General features: G+C 38.4%; 1 protein-coding gene across 1 annotated transcript in view; it reads left to right on the forward strand.

The window, feature by feature from the left end:
- Window positions 1-5,374: 5,374 nt before the first annotated feature.
- The window catches only part of LOC141351186 (adenylate cyclase type 9-like), an 84,252-nt gene continuing 66,769 nt past the window's right edge, over window positions 5,375-22,857 (forward strand). Inside the window, exon 1 of the mRNA XM_073857746.1 lies at window positions 5,375-8,789. Within this exon, the coding sequence (XP_073713847.1) occupies window positions 6,980-8,789 (1,810 nt within the window). The 5' untranslated portion in view covers window positions 5,375-6,979. The remainder of the gene's footprint in view (window positions 8,790-22,857) is intronic.

The raw sequence follows: 22,857 nt of genomic DNA on the forward strand, positions 1-22,857 counted from the left end.
ATTTATATATCCAAAAAGGATGTTTGGATATGGCAAGACATGTTAGCCACAGAGTTTTATAGGACCAGCCTGCTATGCATTGTGTTCGACGAAGTCCATTTAACTTATAAATGGTAAGTGGTAATAATTAATATCATATTGTCATTATGCCTCTACTGTGGTTTTCACAGTGCCACTAAGTTGTGTTGCTTTTCAATATCAATATACAGTTACCGGTTTAGTTGCATAGCTTTCAGCTGTGTGCACATGTACCCGATAACAGTTGTTGATGTTTGAATTTATGTCGCTCTACATACGTCATCTGGTATAATTGAAACGATTGGCTACGTACAGACGCATTTAATAGACATTCGTAGCAGCCAATAAATGGCTCTGGGCATTTGTAAACCACACCTCAAATACGAGAAAATGAGCATGTGGTTACCAGAGATTTATGAGACTGGTCTGGTGTTAGCCAGGCTAAATCTAAGGAGTTACTGAATTGTGAAGTTACACCAGTGTTCCAATTATGCCAAAGATTATGGAGGGTCCCCTAGCTAACCCCCCCTCCCCCGTAATTATAGGGTCGCCATGATTACACAAGGTGAAATGTAATCCTGGATCAACATTTTAATCAAAGAAACCCCAAATTACCATTACCTCAAACCCTAACTATTTTTACCCCTCGAATTAGTGTGAATTAATAGTTTGAGAAGATTTTTTTTCAAAGCCCCTAACCCTATTACTAAATTGCTAAAGATAACCCTGCTGAAAAATCCAGCATACCAGGAAAACCAGCATAGGCCTGGTTTAGCTGGTCATCAGCATACCAGCACAAGAATCCCACGCTGGTCATAACAGCAAGCCCAGTGTATGTTGTGTTTTGGTGCTGGTATGCTGGTGACCACCAGCTAAACCAGCATGGATCAGCAAGGGAATAACTAAAGATAATAACTAAAGATTCTTACCGTCAACAAGGTGAAAATAATCAACAGGCAGATATTCTGTCAATTCCTTTAGAAAACAGCATGAGGCGCACTTGAGAGTTTACATTTATTACAGACAGATTTTTTATTTGTTTATTGCGAAATTGGGACAAATTATAGACAGTATCGCTTTGTGGCAGCACAGCCCTGCTGAAAAAACCAGCATCAAACCAGCATGGACCAGAATGGGAATTATGCTGGTCTATGCTGGTTTAGCTGGTGGTCACCAGCATACCAGCACCAAAACACAACATATGCTGATCTTGCTGGTATGACCAGCATGGGATGCTGGTGCTAATGCTGGTTTGGTGCTGGTATAGCTGGTGCTAATGCTGGTTTGGTGCTGGTTTAGCTGGTGCTGATTAGCTGGTGTTCACTAGCAAACCAGCACCAAAAATCAACATATGCTGGTCTTGCTGGTATGCTGGTTTTTTCAGCAGGAAGCACGAGAATTTTAAATTAATTTAGTATTTTAGTTGTAATAAAAACCAGCCCCTCCCCCAATTTATATTTTTGTGCTTTATAAGGGGTCCCTCAATGCTTACAGGAGGTCTGGGACCACGCCAAGCTGGGAGCCCAGCTAAAACCAGCTCTCCAGCTTATGCTAGTCTTCGCTGGATTTTTCAGTAGGGTCCAGGCTCCATGCAATGGAATATGGCCCCGCCCTTAACACTATCGCGAGTATCCATTCCGGTAGTAGCGGTATTTGAAAGTTGAGAGAGACACAAAACTTGTTCGAATTCATGCGGTTCCGCAAGAACCGACAGTCACGTCAAAGTACCACGAAAACGATTCGAGAAATCACACAAAGTCTCATTTCGTCTCCCTCTCGCGGTACTTTGACGTCATCCGCCTTAAGTTCTAGCGCGGCGCTGCATGAAGTCGAACAAGCCTACATGCAGCTTTCCCGCCTACAGGCAGCTTTCTGTTGATAACTTTTTTATTTACGTATCGTTTTTATCCTCCTTCAAATTTGACAAGGTGGTTAATAACACATTTGTTATGTGGTGTGACAAACTGAGAACACATTTAATATCGGACTTTACTTAAATACCAGGGTCACTTTTTGATCCTACCTCAGACAATCCAGGTAAGTTTTAAGCTCTTTGCTGTGTCTTTCGCAGATGTGTTAAGATGGGACGATCCTGGTGGTCGTTATTAATGTAGAAAGCCATTGCAACATGCATACTTTTAAGTGTCTTAAAGTGATTTTAAATGAGCGCAAGTGCTGAAATTGCACCGGCCGTCCACCAGAGTGAGCACAAAATGTGAGAAGACGCATTACACTCAAAATCCACTGAGGTGAGAAACGATTGTGCAAGACCTGTCTGGGATGGAGATGAATAAAATAGAAACTGAATATGAAATAATACCATATGTCACCTAGTTAGTGTTAACCAAATTAGCCATTGTTTTGTGCTACTGTTTTAAGTATAAAGTCAATGTCTACCCTGCAATATAATAATTGTAACTGTTTAATATAAAAAGGTGAAAGCAATTATAGTTAATAATAATATTATACACCGAAGACTCCCATTCAGACTGCACCATTACAATAATTTTGAATGCATATTTTTTTACTCCTTTAGTATTTATAAATGCATCACATTACAGAGATCAAATGTGTTAATAATGAATTTTCATGATTTATATGTTAACCAGTGAGATTCCTCTGTCACATTTATGTATTTTGTTTCTACGACGTGTTAACATTGAACAATATTGATAACAGGCCATTGTGCAGCTATGCTTTTGAAGCAAATGTGCAACATAGCATTCGATAGCAAAATAAAGCCAGCATCTCATGGGCAAATGTTATTAAACTTAATGACTTTATAATGGCATTGGCCTGTCTGTATGCATGAAGACACAGTCCAGTGATCACATCTATCAGACAAACTGCTGTGCTTTTTCCCCCCGGAGTGAAGGGAAACCCACGGTACATCAGGCTCCTCCTGAACAAACCCATGAAAAGACATTTACACAGACCGAGGTTTCCCTGCTGCTGAAATGTGATTGGAGAACAGGTCTGGAAACTGCATTGCACCATCACAGTCGTGACTTCAACTCAGAGAGGTAAGCATACAGGGTCATGATAAACAGAGTTTTTCAATGCTGAATCCTATAAGACAGCTTGCCTGTCTGTGGCACATTTCACTTCAAAGTGTTGCAGGATGAGGAATAAATTTGCATTGTGACTATTGGCTGTGATTTTTATGTTTTGTGACAATTTTTCATGACATCCTTGTTATTGTGAAATACAATGTTATGTATCACAGTGTGTTTATTTATTCATTACACCTTTTTTATACATATGAAAACTTTGTTGACATGTTTGTGTCTGAAGTGATATCTGGAGATTTTAATGATGCCCTACCTTCAATGGTTTTTCCAGAGCAAATCTTGTTTATACAGCTGACTAAGAATAAACTGTTTGTTTATCGTGTATACAGTCAGTGTGTGTGTGTGTGTGTCCTCAGATCTGCTCTATTGTGACGGATACAGCTGCAGTTCTCCGGGGATTTCCTCTGATTCACTCTTCCTGAGGTTTATTTAAGCATCCCAGCCACACATTGACTTCCAGAACAACATAATAAGTTTGATTCAGTTGAAAGGTGATATGATTCAAGCACAATTTGAACACAATTTGAAGAGTCTGTAATGGAAATAGATGGATTATGGATTAATGGTTTATTTTGGGAATAATTTCATAAACCGGGATCAACGCTTAATTACAAAATTGGAGAATTTGGCAAGCATCACGGAAAACACGATGGAAAAAGCTTATCGTTCAGGTCAACATGACCTGACTCAGAAAATAGATCATTCAATTTGTTAATATTATTTTTAATTTATTGTAATTCATTCATCTATCTATCCGTCCGTCCGTCTGTCTTTTATCTAGTCTATCTTTCTGTCTATCTGTCTGTCCATCCGTCCGTCTGTCTGTCTGCCTGCCCGTCTATCTATCTGTCTGCCCGTCTATCTGTCTGTCTGTCCGTCCGTCTGTCTGCTTGCCCGTCTATCTATCTGGCTGCTGTCTATCTATCTGTCTGTCCGTCCATCTGTCTGCCTGTCCGTCTGTCTGCCTGTCCGTCTATCTATCTGTCTTTCTGTCCGTCCGTCTATCTATCTGTCTGTCTGTCTGTCTGTCTGCCTGCCCGTCTATCTAACTGTCTGTCTGTCTGCCCATCTATCTATCTGTCTGCCCGTCTATCTATTTGTCTTTCTGTCCGTCCGTCTAGCTATCTGTCTGTCTGTCTGCCTGCCCGTCTATCTATCTATCTGTCTGTCTGTATGTCCGTCTGTCTGTCTGCCCGTCTATCTATCTGTCTTTCTGTCCATCTATCTATCTATCTGTCTGTCTGTCTGTCTGCCTGTCTATCTATCTATCTGTCTGCCTGCCCGTCTATCTATCTGTCTGTCTGTCTATCTATCTATCTGTCTGTCTGTCTGCCCGTCTATCTATCTGTCTTTCTGTCCGTCCGTCTATCTATCTGTCTTTCTGTCCGTCTATCTATCTATCTGTCTGTCTGTCTGCCTGCCTGTCTATCTATCTATCTATCTATCTGTCTGACTGTCCGCCAGTCTATCTATCTGACTGTCTGCCCGTCTATCTATCTATCTGTCTATCTGTCTGTCTGTCTATTATCTATCTATCTGTCTGTCTGTCTGTATGTCCGTCTATCTATCCATCCATCTGTCTGTCTATCTGCCCGTCTATCTATCTATCTGTCTGTCTGTCTGCCCGTCTATCTATCTATCTATCTATCTATCTATCTATCTATCTATCTATCTATCTATCTATCTATCTGTCTGTCTGTCTGTCTATTATCTATCTGTCTGTCTATCTATCTATCTATCTATCTATCTATCTGTCTGTCTGTCTGTCTGTCTGTCTGTCTGTCTGTCTGTCTGTCTGTCTGTCTGTCTGTCTGTCTGTCTGTCTGTCTGTATGTCCGTCTATGTATCCATCCATCCATCCATCCATCCGTCTGTCTGCCTATCTGTCTATCTATCTGTCTGTCTGTCTGTCTGTCTGTCTGTCTGTCTGTCTGTCTGTCCGTCCGTCCGTCCGTCCGTCCGTCCGCCCGCCCGTCCGTCCATCCATCCATCCATCCATCCATCCATCCATCCATCTATCTATCTATCTATCTATCTATCTATCTATCTATCTATCTATCTATCTATCTATCTATCCATCCATCCATCCACTTACAGAAAAAACATGGTTACTGTAGTAAAACCATGGTTTTGCTCATAGTAATCAATACACCAAAAAACATGGTTATTACACTTTTACCACAATAAAACCATGGTTAATTTTCAAATGTATGTATCGGTGTGTCTGTCTGTCTTATAGACTGACAGGCAGCTAGCCAGATAAATACATACATAAATCGATAGATGTGATTCTTGCCTAGCTATGATTTCAGACAGACAGACAAACATATGTGTGTATGTGAATATAACACCTATATTGGTTTGGCTGGTTTGATTTGGTGCTCTCAGTCTGACAGCGGTGTGTCCCCCTGCATTAACGTCACGTTGATTGGAACCCCCACCCTTACGACAGCTCTCGAGGACGCGCTTTACCGGAGAGGGACGCGCACGGACGCGCACACTGCGGTTCAGCGTACTTCCATGTGCGTGCGTGCTCGCAACCTTTCTGTTTGTCTCCCTCCAGAACGCGCACGCAGCTCTTTATCTCCGCCTCTGACTGTTGGACTGGTACAGACAGTCGTCGGATGGACGCGGGAGATGGAGATCTGCTGACGCGCACCGGCGCACCACATACTGTACACAGCCATGAGATGCTCACAACACCGGCGTCTATCAGCAGTGACAAGCTCGGGAAAACCCGAGAAACCGGCACAGACAAAGATTTGTGGAGCTTACAGGGAAACCCGACTGTGGAAACTACTCCTGACGCGAAAGCAAAGACGCATTTCATCACTGTGAGTCTATGGAGAGAGCAGAACAGAAACCTCTGCATGCAATAAGAGTTGACTCCTCATCGACATGATGAATTTTTGGTGAAGTTTTCAGGCGTAAATGTTTATTAAATAAGTAGTATGGAAAAGACTAAATAAGTGATGCACGTTTGGTAATGAAATCTGCATAAAGGGAGTTATCTGGGATAAAAGTAGGCTTGTGCGTAAAAGTGGACACGTTCATTCATATGTATTCATATGCGTTTAATCCGAAATTGAAACGCATGGAGGATCTATAGAAAAAATTTTAAAATTAAGATTTAATAATTTGAATAAAGTTGAAATTATTTAATATTTTTATTACTGTACTGCTGTGCCACTAGTGATCAATATAAAGAGCACGCGGAGTTTCCAATGAACACGCATTTAGGAAACAAAAGAGGGCGGAAGGTTTATTTTTAGGAAACCGGATTGAGGTTTTTTGCTTGCAGGGTCTGCAGAACCACACTGTGCTTTCCCACGAGGGTTAGTTTGCAAACGTAAGGCATGACGTTTAATTTTTTATCAGCAAAACAGTTTTTTATTTATTATACTTTGCTGGATAGGAAAAGGAACGCCATAGCTTACTACAATCATTATTATGTGACAGCCCTCTTAATCTGTACCCTTATGTCATACTTTTAACATGCACAAATATATAATAGCTCATTTATTCAAAGTTTGTGGCACTTGGATGAAATTGAATTGAAAGGAGTCAAAAACAACAATCCTCAGCTCAAGTTTTAATTTTTGTGGTGTGATTATGTAATGCAGATTCATGAGTGCCAAAACATTTTGATTCCACGCACTTTGGATATACTTCCACGACATAAGACAGAACAGAAGCAGTATGTGTTATTGACGTCATGAGGTGAAATAATCAACTTAACAAGCTGTCCAAACTCACAAGGAAACTCTTCACTGTTAAGACGTCAGAACTGTTTTGCCCATTTTCCCTCTTGCTGCTTTTTCCATACAAACAGCCTGTTTTCAAATTTTCCACATTCGTCCGAGGCTCAGGTCTGGTTTGTGAACGTTATCATGGCCTCTCCACAACACCAACAACTGATTCACAACAGTGAAGCGAGCTGCGATTCCAGCGGAGACGGTCCGGTATCCGTGCGAATCAGCAGCGCTAAAGTGCACAAACAGCAGCGTGGGAGTCTGGGTGCCAGTGCCATGTGCAGCATCTTAGGGGGCTCCAAACATTGCAAGTACAGCATCTCTTCCAGCTGTGGCTCTGGTGACTCTGGCATCCGCAAACCTGCGTTTAAAGGTTTGCGGAGTCAGAGGAAAATGCCACAGCTGTTTGAGAGGTCAGCTGGGCACTTTTGGAACCCCAGATTTGACTCGAACATCCTGGAGGTGGCCTGTCGCGAGCGCTGCTTCCCCCAGACGCAAAGGCGCTTTCGCTGTGTGCTGCTTTACCTTGCTGCGGCCAGCCTTCTCTGGGGAATTTTTTTTATCGCTAATGCTGATCGATGTAAACGGACTGTCTTCTTGTTACCCACAGCGTCTTTCTTCCTACTTTGCTCCCTCCTGTTTGTCTTCACTTTCACCAAGTTCTACGTCCGCTGCTACAACCAGGCCACGCTTTTGCTCATCGTGGTCACGTTTGCCCTCACGCTCACACCGCAGGTCCAAACGTCAGGCTTTGGTGAATTTAGTGGTCTCGCTACGAAAGTTGAAGATGATCTGGGCAACCTCAATGGTTCTGAGAGTGGAAATCTCACTTTTGATGTTTCCAAGAGTGGGGCTTCAGTGGCCCCCTGTATGTCACCAGTAGGAACCTTCTCCCTTGGTATGGAAGTGCTTTCATTGCTCTACAGTTTTCTCCACGTCCGACTGTATGCTTCCCTTCTGCTCGGTTTGCTGTACTCTGTGCTTTTCGAGATGCTCGGCTGGATGCACTTGTTTTGGGAGGATGGATGGAGTGGTTCCACAGAGGAACATTTGGAAACTCTTTACTGGCTGATTCCCGGTAGAGCCATCTTACATCTCTGCGCACACATCATCGGCATCCATCTTTTCATAATGTGTGAAGTAAGGTCACGTTGCACCTTCCTCAAGGTCGGCCAGGCCATCATGCATGGGAAAGACTTGGAGGTTGAAAAGGCCTTGAAGGAACGAATGATCCATTCAGTGATGCCTCGACGGGTGGCAGATGAGCTCATGAAGCAAGGCGATGATGACAATGATAATTCGGTTAAGCGGTACTCAACGGGAGCAGCGATCGCCTGTGCCTCCAGCCCTAAAAGCGCCAAACGCAAGAAGACGTCGATACCTCGTGGTCAGATCATTTTTCGACCCTTCAACATGAAACGCATGGAGCCGGTCAGCATTCTGTTTGCAGATATTGTGGGTTTTACCAAAATGAGTGCCAACAAATCAGCACATGCCCTGGTGGGACTCCTCAATGACTTATTCGGCCGCTTCGATCGCCTCTGTGAGCTCACGTGCTGTGAGAAGATCAGCACGCTAGGTGACTGTTACTACTGCGTGGCCGGTTGCCCTGAACCACAGGACGACCACGCCTACTGCTGCGTGGAGATGGGCCTGGGAATGATTCAGGCTATCGAGCAGTTCTGCCAGGAGAAGAAGGAGATGGTGAACATGCGTGTTGGGGTCCACACGGGCACAGTGCTTTGTGGGATCCTTGGCATGAAGCGCTTTAAGTTCGATGTCTGGTCCAATGATGTCAACCTCGCCAACCTCATGGAACAACTGGGTGTGGCTGGAAAGGTGCACCTGTCTGAGGCCACGGACAAGTTTTTGGATGACCGGTACCTGCGTGAGGATGGGCGGGTCACAGAACGGATCGGACCAAGCGTGGTAGCAGATCAGCTCAAAGGTAAGATGTTTTTTTGTAAGTTCAAATCATTTAAGTTTAAAAGCAGAATGCATATATGGGTGGGCTGAAGTGAAATATTTGTGGTCATTTTTGACTTGTTGTTTTCTTGTTGGGAAGCTGTTCTAGGGGTGTATATCAAGCAAGTTTTCGATTCCTCAGATTTCTGTGACATTGGGTTTTTTCACAGTTTTTCACAGTCACAAGATGTGATTCATGTTAGACATTTACAGTCAGTGTTTCTTGGATAATGAGTGTATCTGTGATCCAGTCTTGTGATAATCTTGATATCTTTAATGTTGACCGAGTAAGGTCATGTAAAAGAGTGAAATCAATTATTGAAATCAAACTTTGATGATCTTAATGTAAGAGGTGGATAACAAAGGGGGTTTGTAGTGTCTGTAGGGCCTGCATACTAATAAGGTTAGCACATGACATTTATATAGGATACTTTGCATGTGTGCATTGAGGTTTGAAAAATCTCAGCCGGTTTGCGTCTTGTATAAAGCTGCAAAGAATTTAGGTGACAGTTAGGTTATATCTTCTAATTTTTCTTGTTTTATATTCAAAGAATTTATGATTATGTTAATGATTTCCTTTGACAAGAAATTTTAAGTTTAAAAGATGTCTTATAGCCATCCCAACACAGCCCAAAATCTAGGCTAAAACATGGCAAAATTTGGGATGTCAGTGAAAATTAAATAGCCCAAAAAATAAATTAAATCATTGTCATTGTTGTTGACTTTGCTTACATGATGGAATATCATACATGTTGCAATTTATTTTGGTAAAAACGACATGAAACCAAATTTAAGGTTATTTTGCACCTTAAATAATTGAAGGGTTACTTGTAGCCGGACTATATCAGGTCTATAGTTAAAATAGATGCTTGCTTAGTGTGTTCAAACAAAAAAAGAAAAGCCAATACCTGGGTGTTGAGTGATATAGTTGTAGTCGTATGGGATATGAATGTGTTATCAATCTTTTCAAGCTATGGTTACACTTAAAAGATCCTTTAATGCAGGGATTCTCAACCTTTTTCAATTTAAGGCCCCCTATTGTCCACTACAAAATTTGAAGGCCCTCCCACTCATAATTTCTACCCAATAAAATATACTAGAGCTTGGCATAACTAGACAGATATCTTAATATTTTTTAGTTGCTTTAGCTTATTTAAATCTTTGTTTTGTCTTATACTGAATCATTTTCGGTCATCTTGAGGCCCCCTGGTTGAGAAACACTGCTTTGATGTAATGAGGAACTACAGGCAATAATTAATAGACAACCGAAGTTTAATTTTGGAGTATTGTTAACAGGTTTGCAAATCTCTTAGATGTCAAGTGTATAAGTGGGTCAATAGATTTGCATAAATTTGAGATAAAATCTCGATGTATACAGTTTTTTTTTTCAAATGGCCTTTGCATTTCCAAACATCATCAATGTTGATGTTCCCACAGGCCTATTGATATATTAATCCAGCTTTTATAGCAATCTTGAAGTTTTAGATTGCTGTTTGTGACTACACACTAAAAATGGCTAGGTTATTTTTGACCCATAATGGGTAAATATTGGACCGAACACATGCTGGGTTAAAAATGTTGGGTTGTTGTTATGCAACCATGGGGTAATAATAACCCAGCAGTTGGGTTAAAATAACCCATCATTGGGTAAATTTTTAACCCAGCACGTGTTCTGTCCAATATTTACCCATTATGGGTCAAAAATAACCCAGCCATTTTTAGAGTGTAGCCACGTTTTACTCTTTAAATTGCACAAATTGACATTGTGAATACAACCATTTTGCGAAAACCATATATCGTCAAAAAGTTTTTACGCTCGCATGAAGTGGTTTTTCAGGAAATTCGGAAAAGGTGTATTTTGCAAAACTGAATTGGAAACAGTTTATTCGCATATTTAGGTCACCTAATTATTATTTGAAGATGGCGCGATATGTACTAAAACCTCCAAGAAACATCTCAATGCGTGTCTGCTTTAAGGGGTTTCCTTGGCATTAATTGAATAATTACGTCATCTTTGGTTAAAAATAATGCCTAGTTCAGTGTTTCCCAACCACTAGTGTGCCGTGACCAAATGTTTGGTGTGCTGTGGAAAAATAACACTGCCACATGTGTCACTGTCATCAATTCCATGCAGGATATCATTTGTGTTAATCAAAACAAGATCAAGTTTCACATTAAATGTGAATACTATGTTTAATACAGTATAATAGTCCAGTTTGACAAGTCATTTAAGCATTACAATACAGGTTTGTGCAGATCTGTTTTTATTGTGAAAGTGGTATGCTTTGGGTTTTTTTTTACTTATCAAAACTGTGCCGTGGCAGGAAAAACGTTTGGAAACACTGGCCTAGTTGACGCAGTGTTTCCTCTAGGATTTTTTTCAGCTGTGGCGGCAGGGGGCGCCCATGATGATTATAAATGTACATTATTTTTTTTTAAAGTAGAATATAGGCTACAGTAAACTAACATGTATTTTTATCATTTTCATGCTGTCATTTACTTTTCCTTATATTTATAGCATACTGCTTTTCTATGTTTGATCTAAAATGTATTTTATTAAAAAACGTTACACAGCTACGTAGTTCGGATATTTCATTGTAGTTTTAATGTTGTGCTCGTGTTTAGCGTTACAGTGCTGTTGCAAACTCACGCACAGTCCTGTTTGATAATCCGCACCGCTGTGATTGACCGAACATCCATCAGCAGCAATTGTATTTCACCGGACCATTTGACATAAAGACCCCGAGCCGGTCACACCGCAAATCGCGCAGTTGAATAGAAACCTTTAACAGTCTTCAGACAGATCTTAAACACAAAGCACGGGGCCATTTAAAAACGAGTCGAATTTTGGTCTTGGACCCGCATTTTACTCTTGTCTATTCTGACCTGCATCTACAACGCAAATGACGCGCGAAAAGCCTATTATTACACCCGTTACATCAAATAATACGCGGTTCACCCGCGGGTACCCCGACCCCGCTGTTTCGTCTGAAAACAGATAAAACAGTCTCACCGTCTGCCTCAAGTTTCTATTACCAACGTTCTTCTCTTCCACGGGAATAATGTAAGTTTCCTTACAAACAGATTCGACTATTAATGTCTTGCAGTCGCATATAAGTAGTATTCAGTATTTAGCGTTTTGTTTTTGGACAAATATCATATCATTTAATGTGAAACTTTGTGAGTGTCGATCTAAAGCACAGAAGATTGATTGACAGCTGAGCGGTCAGCAGCGCGCTACTGCGCTTATAGTCTATATTCTGAATAACTAATGACCAGATAAGTTGATAATATGAGTACAGTGATTCCAAATGAATGTCCAAAAAACTCGTAATATGTTAAATCGAAAGTTTAATCATGTCTTTTCTCGCAGCCCTGCGCTGCGTCCGTGTATATGCGCCGGTGAACATCAAATGCGTGATGACCTTGCACCTTAAATTACCCTAAATTTATAGTCATAAAGATAAAAGTAAAACAATATTTGAAACTTCAAATTATGTATTTTTATTTGTGTAAACTCACAATAAGGAGAAAACTGTGTGCTTATTTAAAATCATTAAAAACATGACGTGCTTTCTGCTGCTTTGGTCAGCGCGTCACAAAAAAAAACAGAAACTCAAATACTTTTTATTCGTTTTGTCAATTTAATTAATTATTATTTAAGTGTAACATATTTCGTATAGGCTTATTTATTTTATTATTATTTCTCAAAACAGAGACGTAGCCTAATCATCCTCTGTTGATTTAAATCTATTTGTTCATAAAACTAAACCCATGGAAGAAATTATGATACTTTAGGAGATTTATTTATAAATGAGTTAACAACGCGAATCCAGAAAGGAATTTATTTCTAAGACAGCCAGTCTGGCAGGGCGGACATTTCTGTAGCTTTTTTGCGAGCTGCCGCCGTGGGTTTTGTCTAGAAGGGATACAGCAAATGCCGAAAAGTTAAGGATTAGATTTGGAGGTAGGATTATTAGGATGAAAACAGCGGCTCTGGCTAAATGAGATACAAATACATCCTACAATCGTGTGAAATTTTGTGTTTAGAGTTGGGTTTGGTTGAAGGATTAGGATAAAACAGTGGTCATCCAGCGAGATTTCGTTTGCTGTATCCCTTCTATCCACAACCGCAGGCGTGGCGGGGATGTTTTAGGCATGGCGGCCCGCCACAGTAGAATGTATATAGCGGAAACACTGTGACGTGATGTTTGGAATGACTTATCGCACGAAAAAAATAACTACATTTCAGTCGCATATCATTAATTAATGGAAATGTCATAATTTCGCAATAGGCTTTTGTGGAAAATAACGCTAAAGTTTTGCGCAAATCTGCAAAAAATCTGGAAAGCAGCTATTGGTTATAGTTAGCAGGCTAAAGAAACCTCTGAGCTCTTTTGGCACCATCACAGCAGCAGCTGCCCTGCTGGTACACGAGGGCAAGTGAAAATGATGGCGCGACCGTCGCCCTTGAGAATCTCGCTCCGTTTTGCCAGCACATCCCCTCAATCAAAGAGGATTTAAGTCTCTTGAGGAGATGAGTTTCATTTTTTCCTCCATCATTCCTGCATTCCTTCTGCCCTCATTGAGGGAGGGGTAAATGGCCTCCTTAAACGTTCCCATGATGCTTGCTTCCAAACATCTGTCAGTTCTTCAGTTTATTTCATATCGCTGTGTTCTGAACGTTTTTCTTTTTTTTAAGCCAAGTTGTTTTTTTTCTTTGCTTTTTACAACTTTTATGACTCAGACTGGTACAGCGAGTGCAGGCGTAACATTGCATAACAACATCTCTGTTTCTAAACCATCGACTGAGTGCACCGGCTCTCTTTTCTCTTGATTTAACCTTTTTGCTGTAAGCTGTAAAGTATGACGTTTTTCTTTAATCATCAACAAAACGGGGCAAGGGGCAACGTACTCTCCTCCGTTTCTCGGATGATCCACATGATTGCCCCTCTTCAAGCTCTCAAAGGTTTTTTTCTCGCCCACTTGCTGCTGTTGAATTTTTCCACTTTGATGGCTCTTTGGAGCGATGTGCTGTATTCAGTTCAATACTCAGGATTTATCAGTCTCCCCTTGGATTTACAGGCCGAGTCAAAGAGCTCTCAGTCGCTCACAGTAGCTGCATCAATCACTGACGGAGAGCAAAAAGCTCTTGTGGAAACATGGCAGACGGTAGAATGAAGAAATTTGTGCAGATATCAAGTTATTCACATCAACCTGAACACTAATTTTAAACCACAGCCTCCTTTTAGACACTAAAGTTGTTTTCAATTGGACATACAGTATGTTTGACTCAAAAGCTTTGGCAATGAGACCTTGTTAAATCAAGCTATTAAGAAACCAAACAAATCCAATGTGGATTTTAAAGTCTCATAATATATAAGTCTTAATTTACTGAATAAAAAATTAAAATCATATTTTTTTAAAGATTAAGACTAATCATTTTTAAGTTAAATTAATTTTACCTTTACTGTTTATTTTAAAGTGGTTAATTTAAGAAATTTGTAATGCAATAAAATTGATAGTTAAAGGTTTTAGTGGTAATATGCAAATCTATTGCAGTGACTGATTTTAGGGCTGCATAATTCATAGAAAAAACGAATCGGGATTACAGTTAAGGGGGAAAAAATTACACAATCGCCAAAAGCCCCAGCTGTCCATTTGTGCTCATTTCTGTGCACTTTGCCAGTATGTTTGGGCACCAAATACAGTATGAATCAGAGATTTTAAAAATTAAGTTAAGTTGATGTGTCCATTTTTACTAACATAATTTCCATAATTATTTGTTATTTACATAATATTATTTATTTTTGGATGTTTAGAATTTACACATAAAAAAAACTTCAATGTAAAAATCAATTATTCATCAATCGCAAAAGTATGATTTTTGTCATAATCCTGCAGCACCACAATATTTTATCATTATCAAATCAGCCGATAAATCTTTTCGGTTTGGCCAAAAAAAAATGTTTAAATTTTTTTTTGTAATGAATAAAACTTTTTTGTAATGTAAAACTAAACTCTGATCTGACTTTACCATAATGTTACGTTGTGTTACAGGCAACAACACGGATGCAGAAAAGTCTTATTCTTACATATAAAGAGTTTAGTTGCAAAACAAGATTCCGTTTTTTAACATTTTTGTCAAAACATGTTTATTATTATGTTATCATGTTATTATTTTGTTTTATGGTGCTACTTAGCTGTATTTTTTAAGTTATGAAGGTTTAAATCAAAACAAACCAACTGCAGTTGAATTGATATTAATTGGAATGCACAACCAAAAAACGAGATTTCTGAACAAATAAAAAAACGGATTTATCTTGTTTTGCAACGAAACTCTTCATATTTTATGTAACAATTAGTATTAGTAGTATTTAAAAGCAACTATGGTCTGATTCACCAATTTACATTTCCTTTGTTGTGTAAGTGTGTATTAGTACGTGTTAAAGATATGCAAAAGGTACAACCCCAAAGTAAACGATGACACGAGTTGGACTATCGTCTTGGACTACAACAAACACACGGATTGTAGGCAACAGTTTACTTCCTGTAATTGGTGATTTAGTAAAGACCGACATTATCATAATTCCTCCCGCTTTGACTTATAGCCTGTAAGTTAACTCCTGTTAGTATTGCATTGTGCGCGAATTTGTCAAACATGGTAAGAAGCGTCACATTTCCTGCTGACGTCAGAGGTATTCAGACCAATCACAATGTACAGATACTGGCCAATAAGGGACACAAAGCGTTTCAGGAAGAGAGTGAAATATGGAGCAACAAAAATTTACAGTATGTGGAAATAATGTGTTTTTAGCCATAAACCATGCAAACACATTGTATTATACCAAATACACAAAATAACGTTGTTTTTTAGCAATGAAATAGGTGCACTTTAAAGGAGCATTTCACCTGTAGAAACATTAATCTTTATTGAAAGTGTGTCATATTTATAGTCGAAATGTAACATACATTTCGAATTTGGTGCCTATTTGACCAAGAAAAGGGGTGTTTGTTGTCTCACCCCCTCAACAAATATATTCAACTTCCTTCTTTCAATGATGCAATATGATGATTTTTACATCATTGAAAGAAGGAAGTGCAACACTGAAATCTGTATCTCCTGTATCAGGGGAAACAGAGGGAATGATGCATGACCATTCAAAAACATGACTGGGGTTCTAACTATACAAAGCTTAATGCAAATGGGTGATGTGTCCCTTTAAAAAGGGTATATTTAAAAAATATTACGCCTAACAAATGTTTTTTCCAATATCCATATCGGAAAAAATTTAATCGACGACCACTATTTATCGCCAACCACTATTTTTTTCATAATTTCTCACGCAAAATGTTTTCATATTAGAAACCTTTTTCTTGGTCTCAGACTTAGTGGACCCAGGATTTTATTTTAAGACCGATCAAGACCACAATTGACCTATGGCTAAGCCACGCCCCCAAACGCGATGAACCAATCACAGTGCGCATAGCTAACCCAATACATTCTCTGCTTACACGTCCATTGAAATGCATTGCAATTGTCAGTTTTCATTTGTTTTTATGTTTTTTCTTGTCATTTTAAGTTTAAAATGGTCAAACAGTGTGCATGGGGTACATGCAACTCCGACACTAGGTATCCCGATAGGCTGGGTGACGTTGTGTGTTTTTAACATTTCCCAAGCCACATCTCAACCAAGATAACTTTACGTGTCTTCTCGGGATTGAGTTATGCGTTAGACCACAACACCAACTTAACGTGGATAAATTAAACAAGGATGTCTACATCTGTTTTAAGATAAGCGAACAACGTATTTGAACGTTATCTTTAACATCTCTAACGTAACGTTAGCCTAACATTAGAAAACGTTAATGTTAGCTTCTAGCTGCGTTGTACATCATGTCACTTAGCTTCATTAACATATCCTTAAATAACCAAGATAACAAATGTTATTTGTTATTTGTAATAGCAATGTTGTGCAGAATGACTCATGTAAACACTGTAGCACCAAACTAACGTAGAGGTACTCTTGATAAAGATGGTAAAAAGGCTTGTCATGGAAACATATGCAACTTAGACCTGTACATATTTAATTTGATCATAATGGCATTATGATGCGGTTTATCGTGTTTACATGTGAAGCTTTTCATCGACCTTCTCAACAATAAAATTATTGATATAACACTCCAATGCATAGTTAAGGCCCCTTTGGTGACTTCGAGATGATATATTCTTTCTGTCTCCAAAAATCATCAATTTCCTCCTGTGAAATGTCTCCTACTGTGACAGCTGCCATAGCGCCTATCACCGAATGTTGATTGTTTTTCCGAGTGAGTGGAGGGGGCGTGGCTTAGCCATAGGTCAATTGTGGAATTTACACTAAATTGCTGATGCATTGTCTGATTTATGTGTTATAACATCATTAATAGATGTAAAACATCTGGCTTTAAAAGCAATCACTGACTTATTTCTTATTTGATTTCTTTCGTTACTTTGCGATAGTCCAAAAAGCAATCCGTCAACAAATTAATAAAGGCCCACAATATCCAAGATGTAATGCATCCATTTTTTGATGGTCTTGGTCTTGTCTCAGTCTCCACTTTCTTTGATTTCGGTTTTGTCTTGGTCTTAGCCCCCCAAAGTCTTTGTCTTGTCTTGTTTCGACATCCTCTATATAGGTGGTATTGACATCAACGCTTGCAACTACTAACTCTCTTTTTTCCATCCTTTTTTCCATCCTTGCTAAAAGTGCCTGAATAAAACTCCTCTCTTTCCTAAATGACAACAAAATATGTTAATTTTTATGCTACACAGAGAGCTTAAAATGTACTCCATAACAGGAACGATCCACCTCCCATCTTTGACACAAGCACTAGACAAAATTTAGATGAGGTAAAAAAAATATCTTGACCTCAAATGCTCTCGCTGTGATAAACTGTTTTGCATGCCAGAGTCGAGTAAGTCACTGTTGTGCCCAACATTCAATCGTGTGCCTTTCTTACGTAAAACCACAGTCTATCTTAAAAATAGCAAAAGTAAGAATAGTTACTGTATAAGTGTTGCCCTAAATAAACGAGACCAGCCGCTGCATTGCCTCATGGGAGGAGACAGCCTTGTATGTTTGGTGGTGTCTTGTAAAACATATGCATTGTTGGGTGAGGTCTCTTGCCTGTATTTTTTTTTTAATAATCTTGTAGCACAATTGTTCTTTTGGGTATTGTAGTATGTATCATTTTGCATGTGCTCTACATTTTATCCCCTGCAGCGTTTCTGACGTCCCACTGTGTGTGGATGTGTGTGTGTGTGTCGGCCCCTGTTGTGTACAGCAATCATTTGTGTGGAAATCAATGCTATTTTTAGCCGTTTCCCTGGAAAGTACCTGGCTGTGTCTTGGTTTTGTCGTTGTTTCATGTGAATGATGGCTCCTTTAATGTCTGACTCGAACAATTATTCTCTCCGGCTTTAAAATTACCACTTAAGATAAAATGTGGGTCGCTATTTTGTGTGTTCGGATTAATAAATAAAGCGTGCCTGCCTTGCTCAGTAGATGATTATTTGCTATAATAAATTAAAATGTGTGTAATTAATTAAAATATTTCTTAAATTTATCTCTATTTATCAAGTACGTTGGTTGTGTGCAACGTTTTGCTATACGTCTTCTTAATCTTTCTGAATGTTTTTTTAGGTGTGTTGTGTAGTTGCTTGAATATTGTGGGTGGGTGATTCTCATGAAAACTTGGTTTTAAAAATGTCAAGCATGAAAAATTGCTTAAATTTACTTTTTTTCCCACCAGACATTGAAAAGCAAAGTCTGGAGTAAATGGGAACATTTATTTAAAAACTTTTACTTATCATTTAACACTTTTTGTAACATAATTAAAAAAATTAGTCCTAAAAAATCTCATTACCGCAACAGTCGGAAAACATCAACACTGACATATTTTCAAAATGACATGACAAACCTGAAAGAACATAATTTGGAGATTCTGCACATGCATTTAAAATCAAAGTATTATGCTTCTATTAATTAAATTAACATTTAATAAGCATCTGTTGCGGTAATGATAATCAAAATGTTGTGTAAGCATTCTGACAAGACAATATTTCAAATTAACTGTAAAAAAATGATCTTACCTGGTAGCCATCTTGAAGTAACTGGTCCATGTGCTTGGTCACTCAAAATCAAACTTTATTAAAATTCTGTATGTGTGCTTAAACTGTTCTCAAAAAGTGTTGCGGAGGATGAGAACATCAGGCATGGACACATCATTTTCCTAATTTTTCTTCATTATTATTATACATGAATATTCAGTAAATATTTTTTCTGTCATCTAAAGTAGTCTAGCAAAACATCCATTTATTTTTTTTCTTAATATTTTTTTGTTAATTTGATTAAATTACAACATAACGCATGTTCAAACACAGCCGGACACATTGTGGTAATGAGAATTTCAGCAGAAAATGAGATAAAATTTCCAATTATAAATTCTTATGTTGAAATCACACATTGTGCAAGGTAGAACACAGTATTGTGTTAATTCTGATGCTTTTTAATGTTACTATATTACACATTTTAAAGCTAAAATCTTTAGTGCTGTGGTGTTTCAATGGTTTCGTGAGAATCACCCGGGTGGTGTTCCTATACTTTTTTGCTTAATTCAATAATCTGATTGTCTGGTCTCAGTCGCTTTTTCATGGTCAATATATTTATTTCTGGTGTTGGCAGATTATCAAAGTTGAATTACTGTTATGGGTTTTGAGCAATGATAATGGTGATGCATGATTTTTTTTATTTTCCATCTTGATATAATATTGATTTTTAGCTTGCGCCTTATCATTCATGCTTATATTTCTACACACATTGACTGTATATCCTCTTCTCTTTCTCTTCCTCCGTATCTTCATTGGAGCTTGCAGAAGAGGTCAGATTTTCCAATTATTTTGTTGACATTAAAGAATTGGTCATCGGTTTTACTCGAACCTTTTGCGGCAGAATCGATCGGTGTGAAAACCGAAACCCGTGATTAATTGTCTTCATACCTTAAAGCCTTTAGATTACTTATATATGATTCATTTATCTTTCACGTTGCTCACCTGAGTTCATTATTGCAGTACAAACCTTCAATGTGAGACTGACAGTGTGTGACCTTCACAGCATTCAGACCATAAGAAGGAAATATGGGGTTTGTGAATTGGGGCGGCCACAAACCAGATATTTCTCTTGGGGGTTTGGGGGGAAACATACAAAATGCTTCCGCTACTGTCACAGATAGACCACAAAATCCAGTTTTCCAAACTGCATGCACTATTATAGCTCCCCAGAGGAAATTGATATTGCACAGATGTTGTTCTTTTATAGTTCAAGAGATTTGATGAAGATCTCAGTTGTGTTTCAGCTAAGTATCAGCCAGCGCAAACTATCATTTTGTTGTTAAAGGAAAAAAACACAGTTTTTCAATTTTTACTATTTTCTTTCCTTTACCACAACAAATATTTTTTCAATGCGTGCACTTAATCTTTCTACAGGACTTCTTGAATGTGTTAGCATTTAGCCTAGCTCTATTCATTCCTTAGGATCCAAACAGTAATGAATTTAAAAGCCACCAAACACTTCCATGTTTTCTCTGTGACATAAGTAGTTACACGAGTAAAATATTTTTTATCAGATATTACTGGTATTTGCTGCATTATTTAACGCAGAAAAAAAACTTAAAGAATTTTGCACTTGAAATGGCTGCAAACTGATAGGAGAGCGCTTGGCAGAGATGTGGTACAAGGCAGAGGATTTTTTCCCCATGTAACAGTTTATTTGTAATGCCAGAGGAACACATTGTGGCGGCGTGTAATATTATTAAAAAAAATATTGTTTGCCAAGCCATGTTATCTTGCTGGAGGAAATAAAAGAGGAGTTACTAGAAATCACACAATACCAAGTGTTTCAAATCTCCATTTTTTTTTGTCCTCCAGTTCTTGTCAGTGTACTATGGCTTTGTTAGTTGGGATTTCACAACAAATGTTCAGCTCCGATATCCGTAGTGCTGCTGAACTCAAGCGCATCAGGTGTTGGTAGATCACCCGCACATCATCAGCTCTGCTTATTTGTGACCCTGAACTAATTTGTGCTGCTCTTAGTAGATTGCATTGGTCATTATGGAAATCATCTGTTGGGCCTGTGTTATTTAATTTGTGCCTTTTTAGTAAATAACCCGCAGATATTACCACTCCCATCTGCGCCTTTTTGGAATTGCGCTAATTTGCCCCGTTTAGTAAATCTGGCCTTTAGTCTCAGATGTTTCTCATGAAATTGCTTAAGAGAAATAAAAATGTAAACAAGTGTGACATTTGTTAAAATGCATTAAGCATATGGAGCTAAAATTAATTAATAAAATTAAGATTATACAAAAAATAAATAAAATGTATGTAGATTATATGAAATTAATAATATTAGTGTAGATTATATAGGTAAAAAAGTTTATGAGAAATGTTTGCATTTATATTGAAATCTTAAGTAATATTGACTTTTGATTGCAGACTTTGCAAATTTGAGCTCAGTAAATTTTTTTCTGAAAGGTATTTGTGACTCTGGACCACAAAACCATAAAGGCCAATTTTTTTAAATTGAGATACATCATCTGAAAGTTGATAAGCTTTCCATTGATGTGTGGTTTGTTAGGATAAGACAGTATTTGGCTGAGATCCAACTAATCTGGAATCTGAGGGTACAAATAATCTAAATACTGAGGAAATCACCTTTAAAGTTGTCCAAATGAAGTCCTTAGAAACACATATTACTCATGATAAATACATATTATATTTATGGTAGGAAATTTACAAAATATCTTCATGGACATGATCTTTAATTAATATCCTAATGATTTCTGAATGATAATATTGACCCATACAATGTATTGTTGGCTATTGCTACAAATATACCCAAGCGACTTATGACTGGTTTTGTGGTCCAGGGTTGCATATATGAGATTTCTGGGTCTTTTGCAAGATACTTAAGCAAAAGTTTACATTTGCTCTTAATTTATCATAGCTGTTAAAGTTGCCACTTTGTATGTATGAGCAAAAATGGCAGTGCTGCCGTTGGATAGTGCAGATTAAGGGGCGGTATTATCCCCTTCTGACATCACAAGAGGAGCCAAATTTCAATGACCTATTTTTTCCACATGCTTCCAGAGAATGGTTTACCAAAACTAAGTTACTGGGTTGATCTTTTTCACATTTTCTAGGTTGATAAAAGCACTGATGAACAAATCATAGGACTAAAACATGTTTTTTATATATTAGATATTTAATGTCCTCTTTATAAAGATCTCGTCTGTGATTTTATTTCTTTTGAGTTGTGAATGTATTTTATATTTTTTTATTTGTATAATAATGTCATCCGACAGTGATAGGCTTGAATGAAAAACATTGTTTCAGTCTAAAATGTACACCTGCCAACTAGCTGTCTTCATGATTGTCTTCATGATTGTTTATGGCTGGTAATTGTAAGGTTGTTGAAACCTTGCCTTCATGTTCACTTTTAAATAATGCAGTTTTGAGTTAAATACACATAAACAATTAAAAGAAAATGTGTTTAACAATGGGTAACTTTGTACTACTCGTTGATGAGTGTTATGGTGGAAAGCTGTGCAGTTAATGATTTGGTGAAGTTATTTCTCCAGAGGAAAGTTAAGTGATTAAATGAGACCCTGTCCCTCAGGCAGGTGCTATGACAGCTAATGAGACTTTGAGTAAATAGATCCGGGTCTGATAGTTTTTATCCAGCATGCCAAGGGAACAGCTGCGTGTTGATCTGAGATTAGATGGTGTCTGGAGATGACATGAAACCCTCTGTAGGTCTGATCTGTAAACTTCACACCACGTTGTATGACCTATCTTCTCAGACACCGCAGGAATTATAACCTCCCCAAACGCTCGTCTTGACCTACTGAGGTATGTTCTCATACTGTTAATAGCATATGAAAAATTAACCGAGGAGGCCAGTGCTGTTTCTTATTCTGACGTAACCTCATTCCTTTATTATTTTGGTGATTGCCAG

This window comes from Misgurnus anguillicaudatus, chromosome 19 (genome assembly GCF_027580225.2).
Source record: "Misgurnus anguillicaudatus chromosome 19, ASM2758022v2, whole genome shotgun sequence".
Taxonomy (NCBI): Eukaryota; Metazoa; Chordata; class Actinopteri; order Cypriniformes; family Cobitidae; genus Misgurnus; species Misgurnus anguillicaudatus.